The 26,101-nt window shown below is 37.3% G+C and overlaps 1 protein-coding gene and 1 non-coding gene across 4 annotated transcripts in view; one reads left to right on the plus strand and one right to left on the minus strand.

Moving 5' to 3' along the window:
• The window catches only part of FNIP1 (folliculin interacting protein 1), a 132,506-nt gene that overhangs the window by 9,634 nt on the left and 96,771 nt on the right, over positions 1-26,101 (minus strand). For all 3 annotated transcript variants that reach the window (XM_067731653.1, XM_067731654.1, XM_067731652.1), the window contains 5 exons: positions 17,724-17,870; positions 16,665-16,834; positions 12,423-13,839; positions 11,443-11,611; positions 6,488-6,685 (listed from right to left, as the gene is read on the minus strand). In XM_067731653.1, the coding sequence (XP_067587754.1) occupies positions 6,488-6,685; positions 11,443-11,611; positions 12,423-13,839; positions 16,665-16,834; positions 17,724-17,870 (2,101 nt within the window). The remainder of the gene's footprint in view (positions 1-6,487; positions 6,686-11,442; positions 11,612-12,422; positions 13,840-16,664; positions 16,835-17,723; positions 17,871-26,101) is intronic.
• Positions 23,983-24,089, plus strand: LOC137222809 (U6 spliceosomal RNA). The gene has a single exon (XR_010942601.1). It is a non-coding gene; the product is annotated as a U6 spliceosomal RNA (small nuclear RNA).

Raw genomic sequence — 26,101 nt, forward strand, 5'->3', positions numbered from 1 at the left:
GGGAAGTTTTCGACTATAATCTCTTCAAATATTTTCTCAGGTCCTTTCTCTCTCTCTTCTCCTTCTGGGATCCCTATAATGCGAATGTTGTTGTGTCTAATGTTGTCCCAGAGGTCTCTTAGGCTGTCTTTATTTCTTTTCATTCTTTTTTCTTTATTCTGTTCTGCAGCAGTAAATTCCACCGTTCTGTCTTCCAGGTCAGTTCTCAGTGCTTCTGCCTCAGTTATTCTGCTATTAATTCCTTGTAGTGTATTTTTCATTTCAGTTATTGTATTGTTCATCTCTGTTTGTTTTTTAATTCTTCTAGGTCTTTGTTAAACATTTCTTGCATCTTCTAGATCTTTGCCTCCATTCTTTTTCCGAGGTCCTGGATCATCTTCACTATCATTATTCTGAACTTTTTTTCCGGGAGGTGGTCTATCTCCACTTCATTTAGTTGTTTTTCTGGGGTTTTATCTTGTTCCTTCATCTGGTACATAGCCCTCTGACTTTTCATCTTGTCTATCTTTCTGTGAATGTGGTTTTTGCTCCACAGGCTGCAGGATTGTAGTTCTTCTTGCTTCTGCTGTCTGCCCTCTGGAGCACATTTTTAAAGCATGCAATCTTAGCTAAAGGAGTGTAAACCTTCTCTAGCTCATATCAAAGATTTAGAGTCTACAGTTATTTTTGTACCGTGGTAAATTACACATAATATAAAATTTACCATTTTACATATAAAAGTTACCATTTTAAATACTTAAGCGTTCAACTGAGAGGCATTATGTACATTCAAAATGTTGTGCAAGTATCACCACTACCCATATCCAGAACTTAAAAAAATACATTTTTATTCCAAATTTGATAAATAAAACACTCAAATTAATACATTACAAATGTATTTAAATTAGAAAGGCTGCATTCTCCTGTGAAGAGCAAAAGAAAAAAACTTTGCAACAGCTCACAGAGAGTGCTCTATAGGGCTTACTAGAAATGTTTCTAAGCTGGAATATTAAAAACTAAAACATATACATTTTTTTTTTATTGTCAATTAACTTGATCAATTCACTAATAGGTGATTTTTCATGTGAATGGATGATATATATGTATGAGGAAAAAGGCATGAGCTGCAGGTGCTAAAACACTAAATTCTTGCAGAGTATTTCTTCCCAATGGAAACCAGCTGCTGTTAAAGCTTCTAAGAAAAACACATTTTGTTTTTCTTCAGAAAAAACAATTGAATGTATTTCTTGGCATACATTGTTTTGTGGTACATATTTTGTGGTATAATGCTCATGTAGGCTGAAAATAACTTAAGCGAAAAAAAAATCTATAAAATGTTTATAATAAAATTCATCCATATATATATACACACACACACAATTTACCACACTACCCATTTTTAGGTATACAATTCAATGGCATTTAAGTACATTGGCAATGTTGTGCACCATCATCACGATCCACTTCCAGAACTTTTTTTCATTATCCCAAATAGAAACTCTGTACCCAGTATACAGTAACCCTTCATGCCCTCCTTCCCACCACCCCTGGGAACCTCTGTGTACTTTCTGTTTCTATGAATGTGCCTATTATAGATACCTAATGTAAGTGGGACCACACAATATCTGTCCTTTTGTATTTTGCTTGTTTCACTTACTGTAACGTTCCATCCATGTTGTATCATGTATCAGAATTTCATTCCTCTAGGTTGTCACAAAGCATCGGGCTGATCTCCCTGTGCTGTGCGGCAGCTTCCCAATAGCCATCCATTTTACGTTTGGTAGTGTGTATATGTCAGTGCTACTCTCTCACTTCATCCCAGCTTCCCCTTCCCCCATGCCTCCATGCCCTCAAGTCCATTCTCTATGTCTGTGTCTTTATTCCTGCCCTGCCACTAGGTTCACTAGTACTGCTTTTTAAAATTCCATATATATGCATTAGCATACATTTGTTTTTCTCTTTCTGACGAGATATGGGGATATATGTATACATATAGCTGATTCACTTTGTTGTACAACAGAAACAAACACAACATTGTAAAGCATTTACACTCCAATAAAGATGTGAAGAAAAATAAAATAAAATAAAACTAAGACCTGCCAGGGACAGACGTGGTAATATGTATATTTAAAAAAAATAATAATTTCATTCCTCTTTATGGCTGAAGTATTCCATTCTATGTATTACACGTCATTTGTTGATGGACACGAGTTGTTTCCAATTTTGTCTACTGCAAGTTAATACTGCTGTGAACATTACCATACAATTGTCCCAGTCCCTGCTTTCAGTTATTTTGATTATAAACCTAGAAAAAGACTTGCTGGACCACATGACAATGCAATGTTAAACTTTTTGAGGAACTGCCAAACTGTTTTCCACAGCAGCTGCACCATTTTAGATTCCCACCAGCAACACACAAGGCTTCCAATTTCTCCGCATCCAATACTTTTTATTTTCAGGGTTTGCTTGATCAAACCCATCCTTATCGGTGTGAAGTGGTATCTCACTGTGGCTTTGATTTGCATTTTCCTAATGACTAATGGTTGTTGAACATTCTCTCATGTGCTTATTGACTATTTGTATATCTTCTTTAGAGAAATGTCTACTCAAGTCCTCTGCCTATTTTTTGAGTTGTTTTTTTTTTTAACATCTTTATTGGAGTATAATTGCTTTACAATGGTGTGTTACTTTCTGCTTTATAACAAAGTGAATCAGCTATACATATACATATATCCCCATATCTCCTCCCTCTTGCATCTATCTCCCTCTCACCCTCCCTATCCCACCCCTCTAGGTGGTTACAAATCACCGAGCTGATCTCCCTGTGCTATGCAGCTGCTTCCCACTAGCTATCTATTTTACATTAGGTAGTATATGTAAGTCCATGCCACTCTCTGACTTCATCCCAGCTTACCCTTCCCCCTTCCCGTGTCCTCAAGTCCATTCTCTAGTAGGTCTGTGTCTTTATTCCTGTCCTGACCCTAGGTTCTTCACAACCAGTTTTTTTTTTTTTAGATACCATATGTATGTGTTAGCATACAGTATCTGTTTTTCTCTTTCTGACTTACTTCACTCTGTATGACAGACTCTAGGTCCACCCACCTCACTACAAATAACTCAATTTCGTTTCTTTTTATGGCTGAGTAATATTCCATTGTATATATGGGATCCCCATCTTCTTTATCCATTCATCTGTCAATGGACACGTAGGTTGCTTCCATGTCCTGGCTATTGTAAATAGAGCTGCAATGAACACTGTGCTACATGACTCTTTTTGAATTATGGTTTTCTCAGGGTATATGCCCAGTAGTGGAATTGCTGGGTCATATGGTAGTTCTGTTTTTAGTTTTTTAAGGAACCTCCATACTGTTCTGCATAGTGGCTGCATCAATTTACATTCCCACCAACAGTACAAGAGGGTTCCCTTTTCTCCACACCCTCTCCAGCATTTATTGTTTGTAGATATTTTGATGATGGCCATTCTGACTGGTGTGAGCTGATACTTCATTGTAGTTTTGATTTGCATTTCTCTAATGATTACTGATGTTGAGCATTCTTTCATGTGTTTTGGCAATCTGTACATCTTCTTTGGAGAAATGTCTACGTAGGTCTTCTGCCCATTTTTGGATTGGGTTGTTTGTTTTTTGATACAGAGCTGCATGAGCTGCTTGTAAATTTTGGAGATTAATCCTTTGTCAGTTGCTTCATCTGCAAATACTTTCTCCCATTCTGAGGGTTGTCTTTTTGTCTTGTTGATGGTTTCCCTTGCTGTGCAAAAGCTTTTAGGTTTCATTAGATTCCATTTGTTTATTTTTGTTTTTATTTCCATTTCTCTAGGAGTTGGGTCAAAAAAGGATCTTGCTGTGATTTATGTCATAGAGTGTTCTGCTTATGTTTTTCTCTAAGAGTTTTATAGTGTCTGGCCTTACATTTTGAGTTTAATCCATCTGGAGTTTATATTTGTGTATGGTGTTAGGGAATGTTCTAATTTCATTCTTTTACATGTAGCTGTCCAGTTTTCCCAGCACCACTTACTGAAGAGGCTGTCTTTTCTCCATTGTATATTCTTGCCTCCTTTATCAAAGATAAGGTGACCATATGTGTGTGGGTTTATCTCTGGGCTTTCTATCCTGTTCCATTGATCTATATTTCTGTTTTTGTGCCAGTACCATACTGTCTTGATTACTGTAGCTTTGTAGCATAGTCTGAAGTCAGGGAGCCTGATTCCTCCAGCTCCGTTTTTCTTTCTCAAGATTGCTTTGGCTATTCTTGAGTAGTTTCTTTGCTGTTGTTGAACTGTAGGAGTTCTCTATGTATTCTGGATATCAATCTCTTTTCAGATATATGATTAGCAAATATTTTCTCCTGTCTATTGTCTTCACTCTGTTGATAGTGTCCTTTGATACACAGAAGTTTTTAAGTTTGCTGAAGTCCCAATTTATCTATTTTTCCCTTTATTGCCTGTGCTTTTTTTTTTTGGCGGTACGCGGGCCTCTTACTGCTGCGGCCTCTCCCGCTGCGGAGCACAGGCTCCGGACGCTCATATTGCCTGTGCTTTTGATGGCACTTCCAAGGAATCACTGCTAAATCCAATATCACGAAAATTATCCTCTATGTTTTCTTTTTTTTTTTTTTTGCAGAACGCGGGCCTCTCACTGTTCTGGCCTCTCCCGTTGCAGAGCACAGGCTCCGGACACACAGGTCCAGTGGCCATGGCTCACGGGCCCAGCCGCTCCGCGGCATGTGCGATCTTTCCGGACCGGGGCACGAACCCGTGTCCCCTGCATCGGCAGGCGGACTCTCAACCACTGCGCCACCAGGGAAGTCCCCCTATGTTTTCTTTAAAGAGTTTTATAGTTTTAGTACTTGAGCTTAGGTTTAAGTTTAGATTTAAGCTTGAGTTCATTTTTGTATATGGCATAATAAAGTAAGGGTTCAACTTCATTCTTTTGCATGTATATATCCAGTTTTCTCAGCATGATTTTTTGAAAAGACTCATTTCCCCTTTGAACAGTCCTGGCTTCCTTGTCAAAAACCAATTGACCATATTATGTGAGGGTTTATTTTGGGGATACTATATTCTATTCATCTTTATGTCTGTCCTTATGCTAGTATCACACTGTTTTGATTACTGTCATTTTGTATTAAGTTTTAAAATTAGGAGGTGTGAGTCCTCCAACTTCATCTCAGTACTATCATCTTAATAATACTAAGTCTTACAAACCATGAATATGAGATATCTTTCATTTATTTATGTCTTTAACTTCTTTCAGAGATGTTTTGTAGTTTTCAGTGTACAAGTCTTTTGCCTCCTTGGTTAAATTTATTCCTAAGTAATCTATTCTTTTAATGTTATTGTAAGTGCTTTCTTAATTTCCTCTTCAAGATTGTTCATTCCTAGCTTATGGGAATGCAACTATCTTTGCATGCTGATTTATCTTGCATCTTTGCTGAATTCATCTATTAGCTCTCTCAGGGTTTTTTTGGTGGAATCTTTAAGTTTTCTAGGTATAAGATCATATTTGCAAGCAGAGATAATTTCACTTCTTCCTTTCCAATTTGGATGCCTTTTGTTTCTTTTTCTTGCCTAACTGCTCTCGCTACGACTTTCCAATACTATGTTGAATAAAAGTGGTGGAGGTGAGCATCCATGTCTTGTCCCTGTTCTTAGGGGTAAAACTTTTAGTCTTTTACCACTGAGTATAATGTCAGCTGTGGGTTTGTCATATATGGCCTTTGTCATGTTGATCTACAAAGGTTTTTAACTATACTATATTATAGTTCTCCTAACAAGAAAAGGAAAGAATCTTGAAAGTTGGAAATGATGTCTTCAGTAAGAGGTTACCAGTGTTATAAAGAGCGATCATCCAAAGTCCTAACACAAAAATGAGGATATAGAATTCACTGGCATTCTGCACAGAGCTTAGGGATGTTGCATTGCCATACCTCACATGATACTAAGTAAGGCACTAAATTCTGGCTGCTGAAATCACAGACTATATAGACACGTACACATCCCTTTCTGTCTTAGTCAGCTTGGGCTGCAACAACAAAGTACCACAGACTCAATGGCTTAAATAACAGAAAATTATTTTCTCCCAGTTCTGGAGACTGGAAGTCTGAGATCAGATCAGGGTGCCAGCATGGCTGAGTGTTAGTGAGAACTCTCTTCCTGGCTAGTAGATGGCTGCCTTCTTCCTGCGTCCTCACATGGTAGAGAGAGCACAATCTCTCTCTTCCTCTTCTTCTAAGGCCACTAATCCGATCATGAAGGCCCCACTCTAATGATCTAATCTAACCCTAATTAACTCCCAAAGGCCATCACACTGGGGAGTTATGGCTTCAAAATATGGATTTTAGGGGAACACAAACATTCAGTCCATAACACCTTCTTTCAGGAAAACAATGATGAAGCTAACAGTAGTATTCAATGTAGGCACATACATAACAACAGGGTTAAGTTAGTTATCACAGTGCTCACAGTAATTCAAGCCTTACAAATACTTACAAAATTTGGAGACAAGTTATGCTTATAAAGCTGAAGAGTGGAATGAAGCAGATTGGAAACAAGACTGGAAACCAACACTTCCTTTCCCAATTTATTATCTGTCATTCGTCTCTGGCTACTGGCCACTTGAACAGTCCATTTATCCATATCTGCTATAATACAGACAGCTTCTGCTATTGGTTCATCCAATACTGGATGCTGGGGAAAAAAAGAAGACATCATCTTATGATAAATAAAGTTTTCAAAGATAATGTTAATGGGATGGGCAAGGAAAAGATACTAGACAAAAACAAAATAAAAGAATATGAAATTCTGAGAGCTACTGCCGAAGAAACCTTGACAGTGAAGAGTGAAATAGTAAAGTAACTTAATAACAAATACCCTGAGATATTTTACAGAAGTCATCATAGGTAGAGGTTCATTACCAGAACTTTGTATTCTTTAATCCAGAACTTGAATTTCACCAGTATTTTGATCATTCATTCATTCAACAAATTTACTGAGTGCCAACTATGGGCCAGGCAACTGAAAATGTTTTTACCTTGAGAGAGCTAAATATTTTAAAAATCAGTAGGAAATAAATTCATATGAAGAAGTCAATGATAAGGTTCTGTGCTAACTACCCCATCCAGTCAGGCATTAATTTCCTTGAGCACCTCAGAGGCCATCCCTTGATTATCCCTTCCTGGCTACGTATGCCAGGTTTTTTCTGTTTTACAGATGTATATCCAGAGTGTGGATATAACCGTTCAAAAGGAGACAAATCAACAGGTACTAACATGTCTCTCCAGGATACATGGTTAAATGGAAAAAAAAAAGTCACTACACACACACACACACATACACATAATACCCCAATTATGTTTTTAAAAATCAGGGGACTTCCCTAGTGGTCCAGTGGGTAAGACTCTGCACTCCCAATTCAGGGGACCTGGGTTTGATCCTTGGTCAGGGAACTAGATGTCGCATGAATGCTGCAACTAAGAGTCCGAATGCCACAACTAAGACCCACCACAGCCAAAATAAATAAATAAATATTTTTTTTAAAAAAATTCCCATCTATATCTAAATGCAAATGTATAGAAAAAAAGAATGAAAATACTCAAATCAAACTATCATAAAGATCTTTGTGAAGAAGTATGGAATATTAAGAGTATGAAGAAGGATTTTTACTTTTTGCTTTGTATATATTGTTTAAATTTCTATCAGAAGCATTCACCTAAAGGATACTTTTATAATTAGAAAATTTAACACATAGTGAAAAAAAAATTTTTAACTCACATATACGGATAAAAGGACCACAGGCATATGGCTGTGCCTTTGGTTTCCCACAGTTTACACACAAAGACCAAAAATGACAATTAAGTACACAGTACCACCATAAGAAAGAAATGCTCAATACTTTAATTTTTTTTGTATTTGGAAAGGTAAGGATTTCTTCACCACTGGACAAATGAATTAACAACAATAAGACTGAAACATAAACTACAATCTTGAACCCAATGGCCTTTTTCCTTTATAACTTTTACTATTACTAAAATTTCACAGCAAGAATGTAAGTTTATTCCTGGATAAACCCAAGTTTGGCACCCCCAAAGGATATCCCTTTGCCCAGTTAATAACCACTTTGAATAAAGCTTTTTGCTCAATGCTAAGGAAACAAAGAGAAGGGAGCTCACAGTCTTATGAGGGAGATAAATACATGTGGCTATGAAAATACTTGTGTAATAGACAAAATAGTAACCAAGTGCTGTGGTACCAGAGGAGGGCAAGAGTGGGTTCTGTGTGACTGGTAGTTACACAGTGGAAGGGACATAGGGATACGACACTGAATAGGATGAATAGGATTCTTAGCGAAAAATGGGAGAGGAATATGGATAATTCTGTAAGAGGGAATATCAAGAGAAGACTCGAAGATAGAAGTAGATGGATGTAACCAAATTTGTGAAAAATGATATGGAGAAGTGGGGAAGAAGAGAATGGCAAGTAAGAAGCGTGGAAAGATACATTGTGAAGACTTTCCATGGAACTCTAAACTTTATATTTGTTTTTATAAAATCGTACTTAAATATTTCTTATTCAACTCTTACCAAGGATATAACATTTTTCTATTCATCAACTTCATTACTGAAACACAATTTTGGAAATGGTATATATACCTAAAGATGTAAGGTATATCTTACTTTTTTAAGAAACAATAGTGAATATATATTTAACATAACTACCTCTGTGGTTATAAAAGAAAAATAAGACAGGAGATATGATCAAATAATTAAAGTGGAAAACAAACTGTTAAAGGAAGATACTACTTTCAGAAGCAGTGGGCATCTTTAGGAGATGAGAATTATGATGGGTGTTCATCTACTATCCTCACAAGGAAATGTCTAAACCGATAATGGGGAAACTGCTATGAAATACACCTTTTACTTTAAAGGGTTAAAAAGCACTTTAGAAATTAACTTTATAGCTCCTCAATCAAAAAGTCACGTGGCTAAGATTTTAAAAGCTATTTTTTTGGTAAGAAAAAGGAAAATGAGCCCACATCAGTAGTTTCCCAAGAAAGAAGGGTCTAAATCCCAAGTTTGAGATTAGAAATAATCCAAATCAAACTCACTTCAGGAGCTGTTAAAGAAAAAAGGGGGCAGTGCCAGTCATTCATTCTGAAATTGCTTGTTTTCACACAATGGATTATTATAAGCAATGTCCTAATTGGATAAAATTTCAATTGAACCAATTTCAGTCCTTTCACTTCATCATCAACTTCTGGAAAAAACAGCCTACACCCCACGGGAGCATATTCTCAACTGACATATTATAGTAGTCACCTCCACAATACTAAGTTTGTATCCAGCCTCAAATACTTCCGAGTCACAAAATAGGAAGTATATGAATGGGAATTCATATGAATCTAAAGTACATGAATGGGAATTCATATGAACCTAAATTCAGTGAATCTAAAGCTTAATATTTTTTAAACCTTTTTCTCTGAGTTCCATAACTTCTACAATACGAATGTATCCACAATCCTACCAGCCCTTTTTCTCTCCCAGGCATTTCCAGAATCTCAATACATAAACTCCCAAATCCTTAAGTATCTCCTCTCTAGCAGATACTCCTAGATCTCCACCACATTACAAAACCTGATTTTTTCAATTGCCTTCTAGGCATTCAAACATGGCCTTGCAGAATGCACTTTTAAACTCAAAATGTACCAAATCAACTTCAGTGTACCTTCCTCAAAACTAGCCAGTTTTCTTTTTTTTAAAAGAAGAGAGCGAACCCCAATGTTGTAAAGGGAACAGGTTTTAGGGACATTACAAACTGCTGTTCAAACTAGTATTGTCTTTTGGAAAAGAAACTACAAAACATGCAACAAGAACATGAAAATACTTCTAATCTTAAAAACTGGCCAGTAACTTCATTTCTGGGAATCTAGCCTAAAGAAATCATCTTAAACTCATAAAACACAGCAAGAGTATCAGTGTTATTTATAACAATAAAATGAAGAAAAGTTGTTTTAAAAGTTGAGCAACAGAGAATAGAGAACACAGAAATAAACCCATGTATATATGCTCAATTAACTTATGACAAAGGACCCAAGAATATACAATGGAGGAAGGACAGTTTCTTCAATAAATGGTGCTTAAAAAACTGAACAGGGACTTCCCTGGTGGCACAGTGGTTAAGAAGTCACCTGCCAATGCAGGGGACACAGGTTTGAGCCCTGGTCTGGGAAGATCCCACATGCCGTGGAGCACCTAAGCCCTTGCACCACAACTACTGAGCCTGCATTCTAGAACCTGGGAGCCACAACTACTGAGCCGGCGTGCTGCAGCTACTGAAGCCTGCGTGCCTAGAGCCCATGCTCCACAACAAGAGAAGCCACCACAATGAGGAGCCCGCACACCACAACGAAAAGTAGCCTCCGCTCGCCACAACTAGAGAAAGCCCACGCGCAGCAACGAAGGCCCAACACAGCCAAAAATAAATTAATTAATAAAAAAAAAAACTGAACAGCCACATTGCAAAAGAATGAAACTGGACCACTATCTTACACCATACACAAAAGTCAACTAATATGCTATATGAGTACTACATACCATGACCAAGTGGGTTTTTTCCCACCTAGGAATACAAAGATTGGATTAACATCTAAAAATCCATCAATGTAATCTATCACATTAACAGTTTAAAGAAGAAAAACCCACGATCATTTCAATAGACACAGAAAAAGTATTTGACAAAAACCCACACTCATTCATGATTTAAGGGCGTGGGGGACAGAAAACTCAAAACACTAGGGATAGAAGGGAACTTTATCCACCTGATAAAGAGCATCTTATAAGAATCTAACAGCTAACATCATGCTTAATAATTAAAGGCTCAATGTTTTCCCCCTAAGAAAAGGAACAAGACAAGGATGTCCACTATCAGCACTTCAATGCAACACTGTACTGAAGGTTCTAGCCTGTACGATCAGGCAAGAAAAAGAAAAAGAGGCACCCAGACTGGAAAGGAAGATAACATGAGCCTGTATGTAGAAAATCTTAAAGAATCCACACAAAAAAACTATGAGAACTAATAAAAGAGTTCATCAAAGTGGCAGGATACAACAGCAATATACAAAAATCAATTGTACTGTATACCAGCAATGAAAATTAATTCCATTCACATTTAAGCATTTGCAATATTTTGAAATTATAAATAACCTAGTGATGAACATCTATGAATACATACAGTATTTTCTAATTTCCAGTTTGATAGATTCCTGGAACTCTCTACTTGCTTTCACAATGACAGGTACAAACATGCAGGTTTTTGCATATAAAGTGATGGATTTAGAGAACAACAATTGTATTACACACTGAAGTGTTACCAAAAGTAAGGCAATTTTGGGTTATACTGGTTAACAGAGTTCGTCCTAAATAAATTTAAGAGCAGTGAAGGTCACTTACCTGCACAGCATGAGACAAATCTGACACTAAACACTGACGGAGCCTCTCATCATTCCCAATTCCTTGAAGAACAAAGTCAGGCACATAAGAAGAGCAGTAGCCACCCAGCAAGGACCTCCCAAAGTTGGCAATATTGGGCTGAACAGCACTCACTTCAATTAACTTTGACCTGCAAGAAAAGTTCCAAAAGAAGGCATACCTAATCAGTAATAAATATATTTTACCAACACACACGCAAAAAATTGGACTCTACTAGTCCACATTTCCAGTACCATCATTCTTTATAAAATATACTAATAGTAAAATCATCCTTAAATAAAAACTGGCTTAAGGGCTCAATGAGACCACAAAATACTCCTTCCTATCCAAAAAGGGTCTGTAATGGACAACTCTGTAATGAGGTGAACATAAATCTTTCATAACAGACTTTAGGAATGCTGTCCCTTGTGTATGTAACACATTCTTAATACAATCAAATTATGGAAACCATCATCCAAAACCAAGTATAAATAACTCACAAACCCAAAGCTTGGTATATAACATTTCTCATGTATGAATCTTTTCCTTGTATTCTTGACCAAGAGTATCCATTCTATGCTTTCCTCTTATTTCCAAACTTATTTCTAACAGCTATTTCCTACCTTCTCTCAGCGATTACCTCTCCCTAGTTGTCAGGCTCAGCACAGGTCCTTTCTGGGCAGCATAACTCACTGCTAAATGAAAACTCCTAGGCAGTAAGCCATCTCCCACACACCAACACAACTTTTCTCTAATTCCTTCACAAAGCTTTTCTGGGGCACCTGTGGGGCTTAGCCTTTAATCCTTCTTCTAAGTAGGAGCATGTGATAATAAAAGAGTATTTGTCCAGAACAATGGTCTCTTCTTTTATATTAGCTACTACCAACTTTCAGAGATGAGCTAAACAAAAGAATGGTACATATTTTTACAGGTTCTATAAAAGGCTAAAACTTCGTACTTACCCAGGAAAAGGTATCTCATCTTCTTCTGCCCAATCTTCTTGCTCTCCTCCATAATAATTGCTTACTTGTCTAGTCACATCATGACCTGTATCTTCACTTTCACTATCCCCAAGGGCACTATCTGAACTTTCATTTCTTGGAATGTCCCATTCAGCTCCCACAGCAACTTTTTTCTCTGAACTCTCTTTATCCCCATGGGGGACAAGAATGGAGAGTGTATCTCTTTGGTCTTGCTGAGGAAAGCAGGTTTTACATGAATCTTGGTGAACTGTTCCTACACATTTGCAAAATTCATTGCTCTGTTTGCTATTTTTTGTATAAAATCTTTTTGAAAACTCTAACATACAGCAGTGTTCTTTACTGTCTGTACTTGTTTTAACTGGAATATCATCAATAGTCCTGGTTTCAATTGAATCATCATTAAAATATTCATCAAATAAGCTCATGCTTTCGGGGTCTGAATGATTCCAGCAGGGAAGTTCACAGGGCTCTCCAGATACCATGTTCAGTATATCAGGCTCTCCAGATTTAGCTGTTTGTGCAGTTTCTTGATGCTGATCAACAGCCCCTCTTTCCTCCTTCGGTGATTTGGTGTGATGCCTGGTAATCTGATCCACTACTGCCTGACTCCGGAGTTCAGTATCTGAGTCGGGTGACATAGAATCCCCAATCAAGAAAGTAACCTTTGTCTGGGTTGCCTCACAAGAAAATGCAGCTGTCACAAGTTTATCTGGAGGTTTTTTTTCCACAACCATTCCTGTGGATCTGAACACTTTACCTGTGTGATTACCTGAATCTAGCAATTCCTCATTCTGCCATGATTCCTCTGCAGGCTCTAAGCTTGACTTTGACAATGCACATCTGTCCACTGGAGCAGATCCTGTGCAAACAACTGTTTCTAACTTGGTGTCAAGGCAAGTTCTTAATTTATCTCTGCACTGTTTAACATCAACAGCATTTTCTTCTTGGCAGTCAGAAGAAGGAGAAATCATTCGGCACTCGTTTGAATTTCCTAGCAGCTCCTTAGAGCTGTTTTGAATATCTTCTCTCTCTTGTCGCAAAACATTCTCTATATTTTGCCCAAGTAGTGGACGACTGCAATATTTACAGTTACAATTAGGAGTCCTTGTTTCTTCTGACTCTTTAAAGAGCAAACTGTTTTTGTTTCTATGCATTGTAATAAGCACATACTCAGATTCTTCGATTTCACCTTTCTCTAAAGTGGTTGTAATTACTGTGCCTGGCATAACAATGGCTTCATCGTCTCCATTTTCTAAAAGATGGGTTTCTTGAAGTTCAGAGCATCTTATGAAGTAAGTAAGAAAATAAAGCAGCCTCTGGACCATGTCTTGTCGTTTACCAACTACCACAGTCCTTGCTAACCGTACAGGAGAGCCAATAGCGCCATACAAGTCTCCTGAAATGGAAAAATAAGTTAATGGACACATCCTCTACTCATACTAAGCAGGCTATTTTCAATTATCAGAAACCCACTATTATTTTATGAGGGGTAGTTCAGATTTTACTCTTGGTTCCTTAATAGTTTAGTGATTATTCAGGACTAGGATGAGATGAATGGTCTTAACCAAAGAGAATGGTGAATGGATAGGCTTTCTACCTTCCTCCTTAAGCAGCTGCTAATAAGGTGCTGAAACCATAGCAAACAGTCAGTTGTGAAAGTCACCAAGAACATGCTCTGTGCCAGTCCCCTTGCAGAGCACTTTATATGGGTGGAGAAGTACTGACTGAAGTATTATGTGCAAAAGCACATCTGCTGGGGACCAAGGAGAGGAAAGGAGTAGTAGTGAAATGGAACAGAGCTGAAGTAGTCACATCACACACTTAACCTTCCTTGATTTAAATCATATTCCTGAACTTCGCCGGTTGCTGCCCTACCAAAGACCTCACCTTAGCTCCCGTGTTTTTAAAAGCCCATTTTCCTTTCCATTCCATTCCCTAGAGGGTTGGGTACTCAGGATAGACCCAAAAGGGCAACACATTTAGCCCTGTGATTCATTTTCACTTCTGTTATCCATATTACACATATAGAGCCATTACATTTAGAAAAGGAGGAGAGGGATTTAATTCAAGTTTTGCAAGTTGTCAGTATACCCATTTAAAGAATTTCTATTTTTACTTTATAAGAACCCCATACTTTTTAAAGGAACAAACATAAATAGGTCTCAAATAATATACTACAGACTGTACTAAGATAAATTTTCTCCTCTGGCTAAGAAACTGGCTCTAGTACCATCATGCCACTGTTCAAAACTACTCCCAAGGTTTCCACTAACAACCAAATAAATTGAAACTGCTTTGGTATGGTAAATGAGTCTTTCATGACTGGTTCCACTTTACTTTTCCAGGTTTATCTTCTGATAGTTTCCCTATTTTACCTTTATTCACCCAAAGTCCCACTTAAACTGGACCCCTGAATGTGCTCAGCACTTTTAACACCTAGACCCCCTTACTCATGCTATGTACTTTCCCTTCCCTCTGTATTTCTGCCAGTCCAAAGTTTCCCACCCAAGCATCCTCCCTTGGACAAAAGTAAGCTTCCCTAATTGAACTCCCACTAAACTTTTTATTTCTTATAGTTCCTATTTGAATTATCATTATTGTCCACATATACTTTACCTACAGTATAAGACTGTCACTTCTTAAAGGCAAGGACTAGATATCATTCATCTTTATACCCTCCAGGGTTCTTTGCACAGAGCCTTAGATATATTGTGCATTCAATAAATGACTGTAGAATTGAAAACAGATTTGAAATGTTCAAATTACAAAAAAAACTACTGAATTACTTGGTTTGAAAAAAGGTAAATTAATATTCATACAATGAAATACTACATAGCATTAAAAAGGAATGAACTATTAATACATACAACATAGGTGAATCTCAAAATAATTATGTTGAATGAAAGAACTCAGACCAAACAAAAGCACTTAAGTGTATGATTCCATCTATATAAAGGTCTAGAAAATACAAACTAATATACAGTGACAGAAAGCAGACCAGTGGCTACCTGAGTATAAGGAACAGTGAACAGGCAGAGTAGGGAGGAATAGGAGGGAGGGATTACAAAGGGCATGAGGAAACTTTTGTAGTGATGAATATGTTCACCATCTTGATTTTGGTGATGGTTTCAGAGGCATATACATTTTGACATATATATCAAAATATATATGGAAAGGAAAAGGAGGGAGGAAAGGGAGGGAGGGAGAGAAGAAATAGAAAGAGTAGGAATGAGAGAGGGACATTGGTTGGTTATATGAATTAATAAGCCACATTACAATCTGCCTGGCAAGCTCACTCACCATAACAACCTAAAGGAAGTTTAAGTTTCTACCAGGTCACCAAAACATTCTCACCATACTCCTCCCCACATCACCAAATAGCAATAGACTAAGAGTTGGAGTAACAGCAACTACATTTACCAGCCACTGTCCTAAGCACTGTTCTCACAGTATCTCATTTACTTTTCACATTATGAAGTATTTACTATTTATTTTATTTTACTTTTCGGCCACACTGTACGGCTTGTGGGATCTCAGTTCCCCAACCAGGGACTGAACCCGGGCCAAGGCAGTGAAAGCACCCAATGCTAACCACTAAACCACCAGGGAACTCCCTGTACTATTTACTATTATCCCCACTTTATAAATAGGGAAACTGTGATTCAAACATGGTCTGCCTGACTCCACAGCTTATGCTTAAATTTAAGCACCATGCTACACTGACTTCCTAATAACTGTCAACTCATCAACTAACCCCTCTCTCCTGTTACCCATTTATTTAGTGGGGTACCAAGCACTAAGAGAAAGATTTTCAAAAATTACTCAACAAACAAAGGTGGAACAATGGAAACCTCAATGACTGCTTCTCAGTTAAACAGATTTATTCTAGCGATCATAGGTGACTTCGTTGATTCATTCTTTCTAGGCAAAGTACCTAACACAAAACACCCTGAAGACCCTGAAGTTACTAATAAACCAGCCATCATCCTGCTCCTTTTGTTCCAGCTGCAGGTCACTATAAGGAATGATAGTAAACATAAGATGGGGATAACACAATTTAGCAGTTATGAAATAACAAGTAAGGAAGAAATGCTTTAGAAAGGAAGGGGGAAAAGAGAGCACTTAATTTTTCTCTATTTATTTTTGCCATAAAGTAACTCCAGACAGTTACACAAAAGTCTAAGTATAATGCATAAATGTAAGGGTTTTCAGAATACATACCCAGTTGTGCCCAAAGTGGGTTATACGGATGAGTCTTTGCCAACATGTCCACACTCTGAGAGGAATGTTTTTCTAAAAATATTTTTATAGGTGGCTGTCCATTTGGCATGACTGTTGGAACCCAGGCAAGATGATTGGTCAGAACTGCAGTAATGAGTGCTGGCAAGAATCTGAAAACAAAATTCATCCTATCAGATTCTAATCTGCTTTCATAAAACCTCAAGCAAAATTCAGTGACAGAATAAAGCAGAGAGGGTACATGGCCAAACATCATAAAAAACGAGAGGATAGAAGGAAGGATAGGTATATCACCAGGATGAAAACAAAAGTTAATAAATTTTTTTGGTTGGGTAGAAGTTAAAAGAAAAATCCTTAAAATAAAGACAGCATTCACAAGGAGCTATTTCTACTCATAATTAAAAAACAAAAATGCCATTTTACTTGAGAAACTATGGATTCTTTTCAGTGTTTAAAATACACATATATTAATGAATCAACCAGGAAGTCTATACATATCCAAATTACTGAAAAGGAAAATGAAGGAACATATTAAGAAAACTTTGTTTACCATCAAAGAGAATAAAAACACCCAAATTACTCATCTAGATTCTAAGAATTTGATGATTAAAAGAAAACAATATGATAAAGTACCACACTAAAAATGTATTATTGGAATCCTGGCACTTCCCTATATATTTTTAAACTTCTTTTCTATAGAATGAAACTGCATTCATGGATACAATTCACGAAAAATGGGAAGCCTCACAGAGTTCTGTAAGATGTCAGGAATTTTAATTTAACACACAATTAAAGACATTTTTACTGTTTCTCATTCATAAGGTTCTTTGGTCTTCTTCCATACCCTGTCTTGTAATTATCTTAGTTATCTTTTATAATTCTGTCTTGCTCATTAATAATATGAAATAATTCCAAAGATAATGATTAATTCTTTCACCTTTGTACTTGAACTTGATCACAATCTACATATCTAGTTATAGTAAACAATAGCTAAGATAGTTAAGGGAAGAAAGGGAGGGAGGGAGGAAGGGCGGGCCATACTGATTTTTGGAAGCATTTTCCATTAGAAAAGTGAACTCCTTCATGAAACGATGGCAAAGCTGGTTCTTTTCTGGAGTCCCCGACATCATTGTAAGCCAAACAGGCTCTCCAATTCGTGGCATTGTGTAAAGATTACAAATTGTTGTTCTAAAAAGAGGAAAATACATTATAAAATTCATAGTTCCCAGAATTACATACTCTTAATAATAATGTTGCCGGCTTGGGTCTTACATCTAGATTATTAAAGCTTTTGAGAAAGACAATGAATCAAGTCTTTCTTTCTTTGTCATCAGCATAGTACCAAGGGAAACGTTTTATACATCACCTCAAAATGTGTTGTTTCTGGCACTGGCTCTGCCCTCAAAGGCTGTGTGCCTTTGGGTAAATTATTTCCCTACTTTAAGCATCAGTTTCCCTTACCTATAAAAGGAAAGGACTAGGTAATTTCTAGAACCTTTCCAGTTCTACGTTTCCAAGGTTATAAGCTATACCTAAATATATTGCAAATAATCAACATAGAAAACAAAAATATTAAGTGGGGTAATAGCTTATGGATAATATCCACTCACAACAACAGTTTATCAGCATCATTTTATTGCCTATGCTGAGACTCCTTAGTAAAGTTCTGAAGAATGACGAGGACACTATATATGCATGCTATATGACTCAATTTTCTGAAGTTTTCCCTTGAATCAACACAAAAGAGGATTAATGCAGTTATCACAGTGCTTTTCTGGCTGTCTCCTGCATTTATTTAGATAATAGCTAGTCTTGTGACTTGCACTCTTTACTAACGGCTTTAAAGGATACCTTTAAGATGTCAATTCTTTTCCTTTTACATTAATATCTGTTCAGCAGAGTCCTATACACTCATCACACGAAGCAACTCCTGCAAAGTTGGGGCTTAAGAACCTAGTCGATCTCTTAGAAGCTACAGAATGGTGTCCTACTTTCTACTCTCTAGAATAGTGCTGTCTTACAGAACTTTCAGCAATGATAGGAATGTTCTATATCTGTGCTGTCCAACATGGTAGCCACTAGCCATATGTGATTACTGAATACCTGAAATGTGGCCAGAGTGACTGGGGAATTGGATTTAAAATTTTATTTAGTTGTAATTAAATTAATTTAAATAACCACATGTGGCTAATGGCTACTGTATTAGAGAGTACAGCTCTAGAAAGTTCTCTGAGATCTCCACAAAGCTCTGATACCTACCTCAGTATAATTTTCTAATACCCAGAATTCAAAAAAGGAAAAGAATTCTGTTGCTTGTACAAGTTTTATTAAATCTCAACCCAATATGAACATGATACATTACCATAAATAAAAGTGACAAATACAGGTCACATTAATGAATTTTTAGTAGGGCATAAAATGACTGCTGAGAACTTAAAAATAAATGAATGGAAAAAAATTACAGGTATCTTACAGAGATAAATATGATGAATATAAACTAGCGATATTGAAAATGCTTATTTTTTAAAGACTATTAAAGATGTCCAGATAGGATGGAAAACTGAGCACAAATGTGTATCCCCTTTCAGTTCTAATGCCCCAAATGAACACTACTTAATGATTTAAAAACAAATGAATCACTACAACAAATAGAACTGAAGAGGAACTTTAGTGAAAATTAAAATTACAGATTTAATACAATTCTAGAAGACAAAACACAGAGAAGAATGTTAACTGAAGTACTAGGGTAGAGGAAGATAATGGGTTATGGTGCTCATGGTGGCGGGGGGATGTACAAAGAGGAGCTAATTTACCCCACTGAAGCAAGAAGAGTCTAAGGACTCAAAAGTGCCTGCTAAAAAGGAGGGCAGCAGCTATATAGGACTATAAACTAAGAGACTAATTCAAGGGCCATAAATGGTTGGTGACCCCCCTACCCTCCACCCCATTTTCCCACAGAATAACTAAAGATAGGAGAGCAAATGTAGCAATTGACCATCCCAGAGAAATGACATGCCCAAACCCTCCCTGATATTTGAATCTTTCACAATACACCAACAGATATACAGTAAATCTTGTGATATTAAAATTCCATGGCAGAGGCAGCAAGTATGGGGAAAAATGTTTAAATATGCTCCTTCAGGCTGTGAAAATGAAAAAAATTTGAGCAACACTGCTCTAAAGTGAGGTTCTCCAATCTGCACTCCCACTCTGTATTTTGGTGCCTCACTCTCACTCTTAATGGGCAACCAAAATATTGATATATAGAGAAAGCCTCCAAGGAAAGAGGGGCACAAACAGAAAGACAGAAACACACACACACAAAATGACTCCAGAGGAAATAGAAAATAATAAAGTCAGAAAAAGAGAAGAAAAACATGAAAGAAAAGAGACATAGAAGATCAATCCAGGAGTGTCAGTTTCTAACAAAATATATTGAAGAGAAAATAGAGGAAAATAAATTATCAGAGAATACAGATAATTTACCAAAGTTGAAAGACAAGATAGTGCTAAAACTATACTGAAAGGCTAAAAGGACCAAGGATCAGGTATGAATTTACAGCAGGAGATAAATATGCTCTACAACTGATAAATCAAGAAACAGCTACACTAGGTATACTATTTAATAATATGAAGGTAAACAACAAAAGGAATATTTAAGAGTTAAAAGAGAATGTTCTTCAGCAGTAAGAATGGGGATGGGAGAGGTAGGACAGGGCTCATTTATTTTTCATTATTAGAACTGTCAGTATATATATTTTTTTGCTTCTTAACCACGTGAATGTACTTTTGAATAAAATAAACTTTTTGATTAAATGAATGAACAAGCTGATCAATTCATTTTCCATGAGTTTCTTCAGCATAATATTGTCTACTACAAGTCTATGTGTCATGGGCCAGTTATATCACTAACATTAGCATAGTGGGTCACTGAGGACATGAGCTTTATAGTGTTTTGCTGTTTAAAAATATGTACCATGGGGCTTCCCTGGTGGCACAGTGGTTGAGAGTCCGCCTGCCGATGCAGGGGACACGGGTTCGTGCCCCAGTCCAGGAGGATCCCACATGCCGCGGAGCAGCTGGGCCCATGGGCCGTGGCCGCTGGGCCTGCACGTCCGGAGCCTGTGCTCTGCAGTGGGAGAGGCCACAGCAGTGAGGGACCCGCATACCGCAAAAAAAAAAAAAAGTACCATGACCTTGGAGTGTATCAAGTGCAAAGAAGGCAAAAAAATTAATTACGCAATAGTGCTTCTCACTATACACAACTCTGTGCTGTCATTAACAATGTAGAAATAATGATGCTTGCTCTCTTCCCCCTTTAATGGTTATTCCCTACCCATGAATGGTAAGAAGGGCAAGTATTTTCAGTCATCTGACCCTTTATTTTTCTTGGTCCGTCCCTACAGAATGGAAGACTCCTTCAGTTGCCAGGAAACTGTTGACATGATTTAGCTTTCACTGATATGCATGAAGTCTAAGTAAAAATCCAAGTACTTCACCTCTGCCAGGAACCAATGCTAACTAAACATACTTTTAACTTCTCTAGGTTTCAGGATTTGCGTCTACACGTCCTTCCTCTTCTCAACTACCCGAAATTCATTAATCATCTGGTTTCAAATAATCACATAGTTTAAAAATTACCTAACTGCTAGATATAAATAAACACTTAATTTAAAAATTAAGTATGACAGCTTCTCATTATTTGCAGTAATGTTCTATAAAGTCAACACAAACACTGAATTAGTGAACTGTGAATCACTGTTCCTGAGAGAAGAAATACAGAGTTACGTTCCTGTGAGTCTCTGATCACAACATTTTTGTCAATCCATCAATACATAATCTTGTTTTATGTGAGTTTTTGTTTAAAGACACTTTAATATTCTGTTAATTTGTTAATAATGAATTCACATCCAACAGCACTATGACTCATGCCTTAACAAAGCTCACCTAACACGTATTTTTCTCTATAAGGCACATCACAACCTTCTTGTACTTAGAAACATTAGACAGAATTTCAACACTATGCTTGTGCACAATTTTTTTTTAATTGAAGTATACTTGATTTACAATGTTGTGTTAGTTTCTAGTATACAGCAAAGTGGTTCCATTTTATATATATATATATATATATATATATATATATATATACACACATATATTCTTTTCCATTCTGGCACACAATATTGAATACAGTTTCCTGGGATGTAACAGTAGGACCTTGTTGTTTACCTATTTTTTATATAGTAGTGTGTATCTACTAATCCCAAACTCCGAATTTTATCCCTCCCCTCCCCCTTTCCCCTTTGGTAACCATAAGTTTGTTTTCTATGTCTGTGTGTTTCTGTTTTGTAAATAAATTCATTTGTGTCATATTTCAGACTCCACATATAAGTGATTATCGCATGGTATTTGTCTTTCTCTTTCTGACTTACTTCACTCAGTATGATAATCTATATTGCATCCATGTTGCTGCAAATGACACTATTTCATTCTTTTTTATGGCTGAGTAGTATTCCATTGTATATATATGTACCACATCTTCTTTATCCATTCATCTGTCAATGGACATTTAGGTGTTTCCACGTCTTGGCTATTGTGAATAGTGCAGCTATGAACATTGGGGTACATGTATCTTTTCAAAATTAGAGTTTTCTCTGGATATGTGCCCAGGATTGGGATTCCTGGATCATATGGCAATTCTGTTTTGACTTTTTCAAAGAAACTTCATACTGTTTTCCATAGTGGGTGCACCAATTTACATTCCACCAACAGTGTAGGAGGGTTCCCTTTTCTCCACATCCTCTCCAGCATTTGTTATTTGTAGACATTTTAATGATGGCCATTCTGACCAGTGTGAGGTAGTACCTCCATGCCCTTTCGATTTGCATTTCTCTAATAATTAGGGATGTTAAGCATCTTTTCATGTGCCCTTGTCCATCTGTATGTCTTCATTGGAAAAATGTCTTCAAGGGCCAATTTTCATTGCAAAACCACTAACAAGGGGCTTCTCTGGTGGTGCAGTGGTTGAGAGTCCACCTGCCAATGCAGGGGACACGGGTTCGTGCCCCGGTCCGGGAAGATCCCATATGCCACAGAGCAGCCGGGCCCGTGAGCCATGGCCGCTGAGCCTGCGTGTCCGGAGCCCGTGCTCCGCAACGGGAGAGGCCACAACAGTGAGAGGCCCATGTACCGCAAAAAAAAAAAAAAAAAAAAAACTAACAAAAAGCAAAAAACACTTAAAAAAAAGTGGCAGTACATAGATCATGACAAGGACACTTGTGTACAGAATGAGAGCTGAAACAAAAAGGCAGAGCACTGTCTTGTTTGACCTCATCTGCAAATGTGTGTCAGGACACTCAATTTTCACTTCTCTGCATATGTCCACAAACGATCATAAAATCACTGTAAGTATATTTTAGGTTTATAAATAAATTTTAACAAGCAGGTGAATTCACATATACAGAATCCGTAAAAAGTGAGGACCAACTGTACATATTAAAGTACTTCTACAAATAGACTTCTTAAATAAAAACTATAGAAGTTTATAAAGTACTTTTAAAATATTGCAAGGATGCCTAACTAATTTATATAGTCTCTCAGATTTGCACAGTGACTGAAGTAAAATAAACTAATACAAAAAAGGAAGGTATACAATCAGAATATACTTTTACAATGTTGTTTTTTTCTCTTTTTTTTGGCTGTGCAGTGCAGCATGTGGGATCTTTTTACCCTGACCAGGGATCCAACCTGGGCCCTTGTCAGTGAGAGCACAGACTCCTAACCACTGGACCACCAGGGAATTCCCTACAATGATTTTATAACTCATACATGTTGTAAATTCCAGGCAATATTAAAATTTTAAGGCTAGGCCATTCATACTACCTTATATCATAGCAATTACCTCATAGGTATTTAACTCAAAAAATTCATAAATACAAATGCTGGGTATGCCTAACAGCACGATCAGTATTCTACCAGGAACGAGTCTCATGACAATGTTTACTATCCTGGTAACCTCAGCTGGATCTATGATAATAGTGTTTCCTCAGAGCTCAAATACAGACTCTTGGCCTTTTGCCACAAAGCTTGTGACCGCAGAAAAGAAACTAATCCAATAATGTACGACACAGCTCAAAGTGCAAGGGTAAAGACTCAGTGCCTTGTAATACTGCGAAATGTGAAACTCGAAATAATGGTGCAGGACTCTTTTAGGCAAATAAGCAAAAAGGATTGTTCAAAACATATATTTATAATAATTCCAGTCCAAAGTCAACTGAACAACTTGAATTAAACCATGTTCATGCTCACTTCGGCAGCACATATAATAAAATTAGAATGATACAGAGAAGATTAGCATGGCCCCTGCTCAAGCATGACACGTGAATTTGTGAAGCATTCCATATCTTTTAAAAAAAACCACATTCGTACTATCCAAAGCAATCTACAGATTTAATGCAATCCCTAACAAAATTCCAATGGCATTTTTCACAAAAATAGAACAAACAATCCTAAAACTTGTATGGAACCACATAAAACTCTGAATGGTCACAGCAATCTTGAGAAAGAAGAGGCATCATGCCTCCTGATTTCAAACTATATTACAAAGCTATACTAATCAAAACAGTATGGTACTGGAATAAAACAGACATATAAATCAATGGAACAGAATAGAGAGCAGAGAAATAAATGCAGGCATACATATGGTCAATTAATTTATGACACAGGAGCCAAGAACATACAATATAGATAGGATAGCCTCTTCAATAAATGGTTCTAGGAAAACTGGACAACCACATGTAAAAAATGACTGGACCCTTATCTTACACCACAAACAAAAATCAACTCAAAATGGATTAAAGACTTGAACACAAGACCTGAAACCATAAAGCTCCTAGAACAAAACAAAGGGGTGAGCTCCTTGACATCCATCCTGGCAATAATTGAAGATAACAAACCTTAACACGTATGCACTTAAGAAGAGAGCAATGACATAACGTAAGGTGTTGGGGAGGAGAGGGACTTGAATGAAAGCAGTCAAAAGGTACTACAGGGCTTCCCTGGTGGTGCAGTGGTTGAGAGTCTGCCTGCCGATGCAGGGGACACAGGTTCGTGCCCCGGTCCGGGAAGATCCCACATGCCGCGGAGCGGCTGGGCCCGTGAGCCATGGCCGCTAAGCCTGTGCGTCCGGAGCCTGTGCTCCCCAACGGGAGAGGCCACAATAGTGAGAGGCCCACGTACAGCAAAAAAAAAAAAAAGAAAAAAAAAGGTACTACAAACTTCCAGTTACAAGATAAATAAATACTGAAGATGTAACATACAAGACAAATATAATTAATACTGCTGTATGTTATATATTAAAGCGGTTAAGAGAGTAAATCCTAAGTTCTCATTGCAAGAAAAATATATTTTTAATTTCTTTAATTTTGTTATCTACAGAAGATGTTGTTCACTAAACTTACTGTTTACGTCCTCATTTCATGATGTATATAAGTCAAATAATTACGCTGTAAACTTATACAGTGTGCTTTATGCCAATTATATCTCAATAAAACTGGGAGAAAAAAATACTGACAGGCAAATACACTATTATACTTAGAAAATTCAGCATTCTCTAGCAGAAAATGACATATCCAGCAGGACGAAAATCACTAACATATAGGTGAGTTTTTTTCAGCTTTACTGAGATATAATTGACATTGATATGGTATTACTTTAAGATGTACAACACAATGACTTGATATATGTATACTTTGTGAAATGATTACCACAGTAAGTTTAGTTTTTACATTCAGCACTTCACGGAGTAACAAAAAAAAATTTTTCTTGTGATGAAAACTTTTAAGATCTACAATTTTAACAACTTTCAAATATACAATACAGGACCAGATGGTTTCACAGGCGAATTCTATCAAACATTTAGAGAAGAGGTAACACCTATCTTTATGAAACTCCAAAAAATCTCAGAGGGGGCTTCCCTGGTGGCGCAGTGGTTGAGAGTCTACCTGCCGATGCAGGGGACGCGGGTTCGTGCCCCGGTTCGGGAGGATCCCACGTATCGCGGAGCGGGTGGGCCCGTGGGCCGTGGCCGCTGGGCCTGCGCGTCCGGAGCCTGTGCTCTGCAACGGGAGAGGCCGTGGCAGTGAGAGGCCCGCGTACCGCAAAAAAAAAAAAAAAAAAAAAAAAATCTCAGAGGAAGGAACACTCCCAACTCATTCCATGAGGCCACCATCACCCTGATGCCATAAACCAGAAAAAGGTAACACCAAAAAAGATTACAGGCCAATATCACTAATGAACATAGATGGAAAAATCCTCAACAAAATACTAGCAAACCAAATACAAGAACACATTAAAAGGATCATACACTATGATCAAGTGGGATTTATCCCAAGTATGCAAGAGTTTTTCAATCTCCACAA

The sequence above is a fragment of the Pseudorca crassidens genome, chromosome 3 (genome assembly GCF_039906515.1).
Source record: "Pseudorca crassidens isolate mPseCra1 chromosome 3, mPseCra1.hap1, whole genome shotgun sequence".
Taxonomy (NCBI): domain Eukaryota; kingdom Metazoa; phylum Chordata; class Mammalia; order Artiodactyla; family Delphinidae; genus Pseudorca; species Pseudorca crassidens.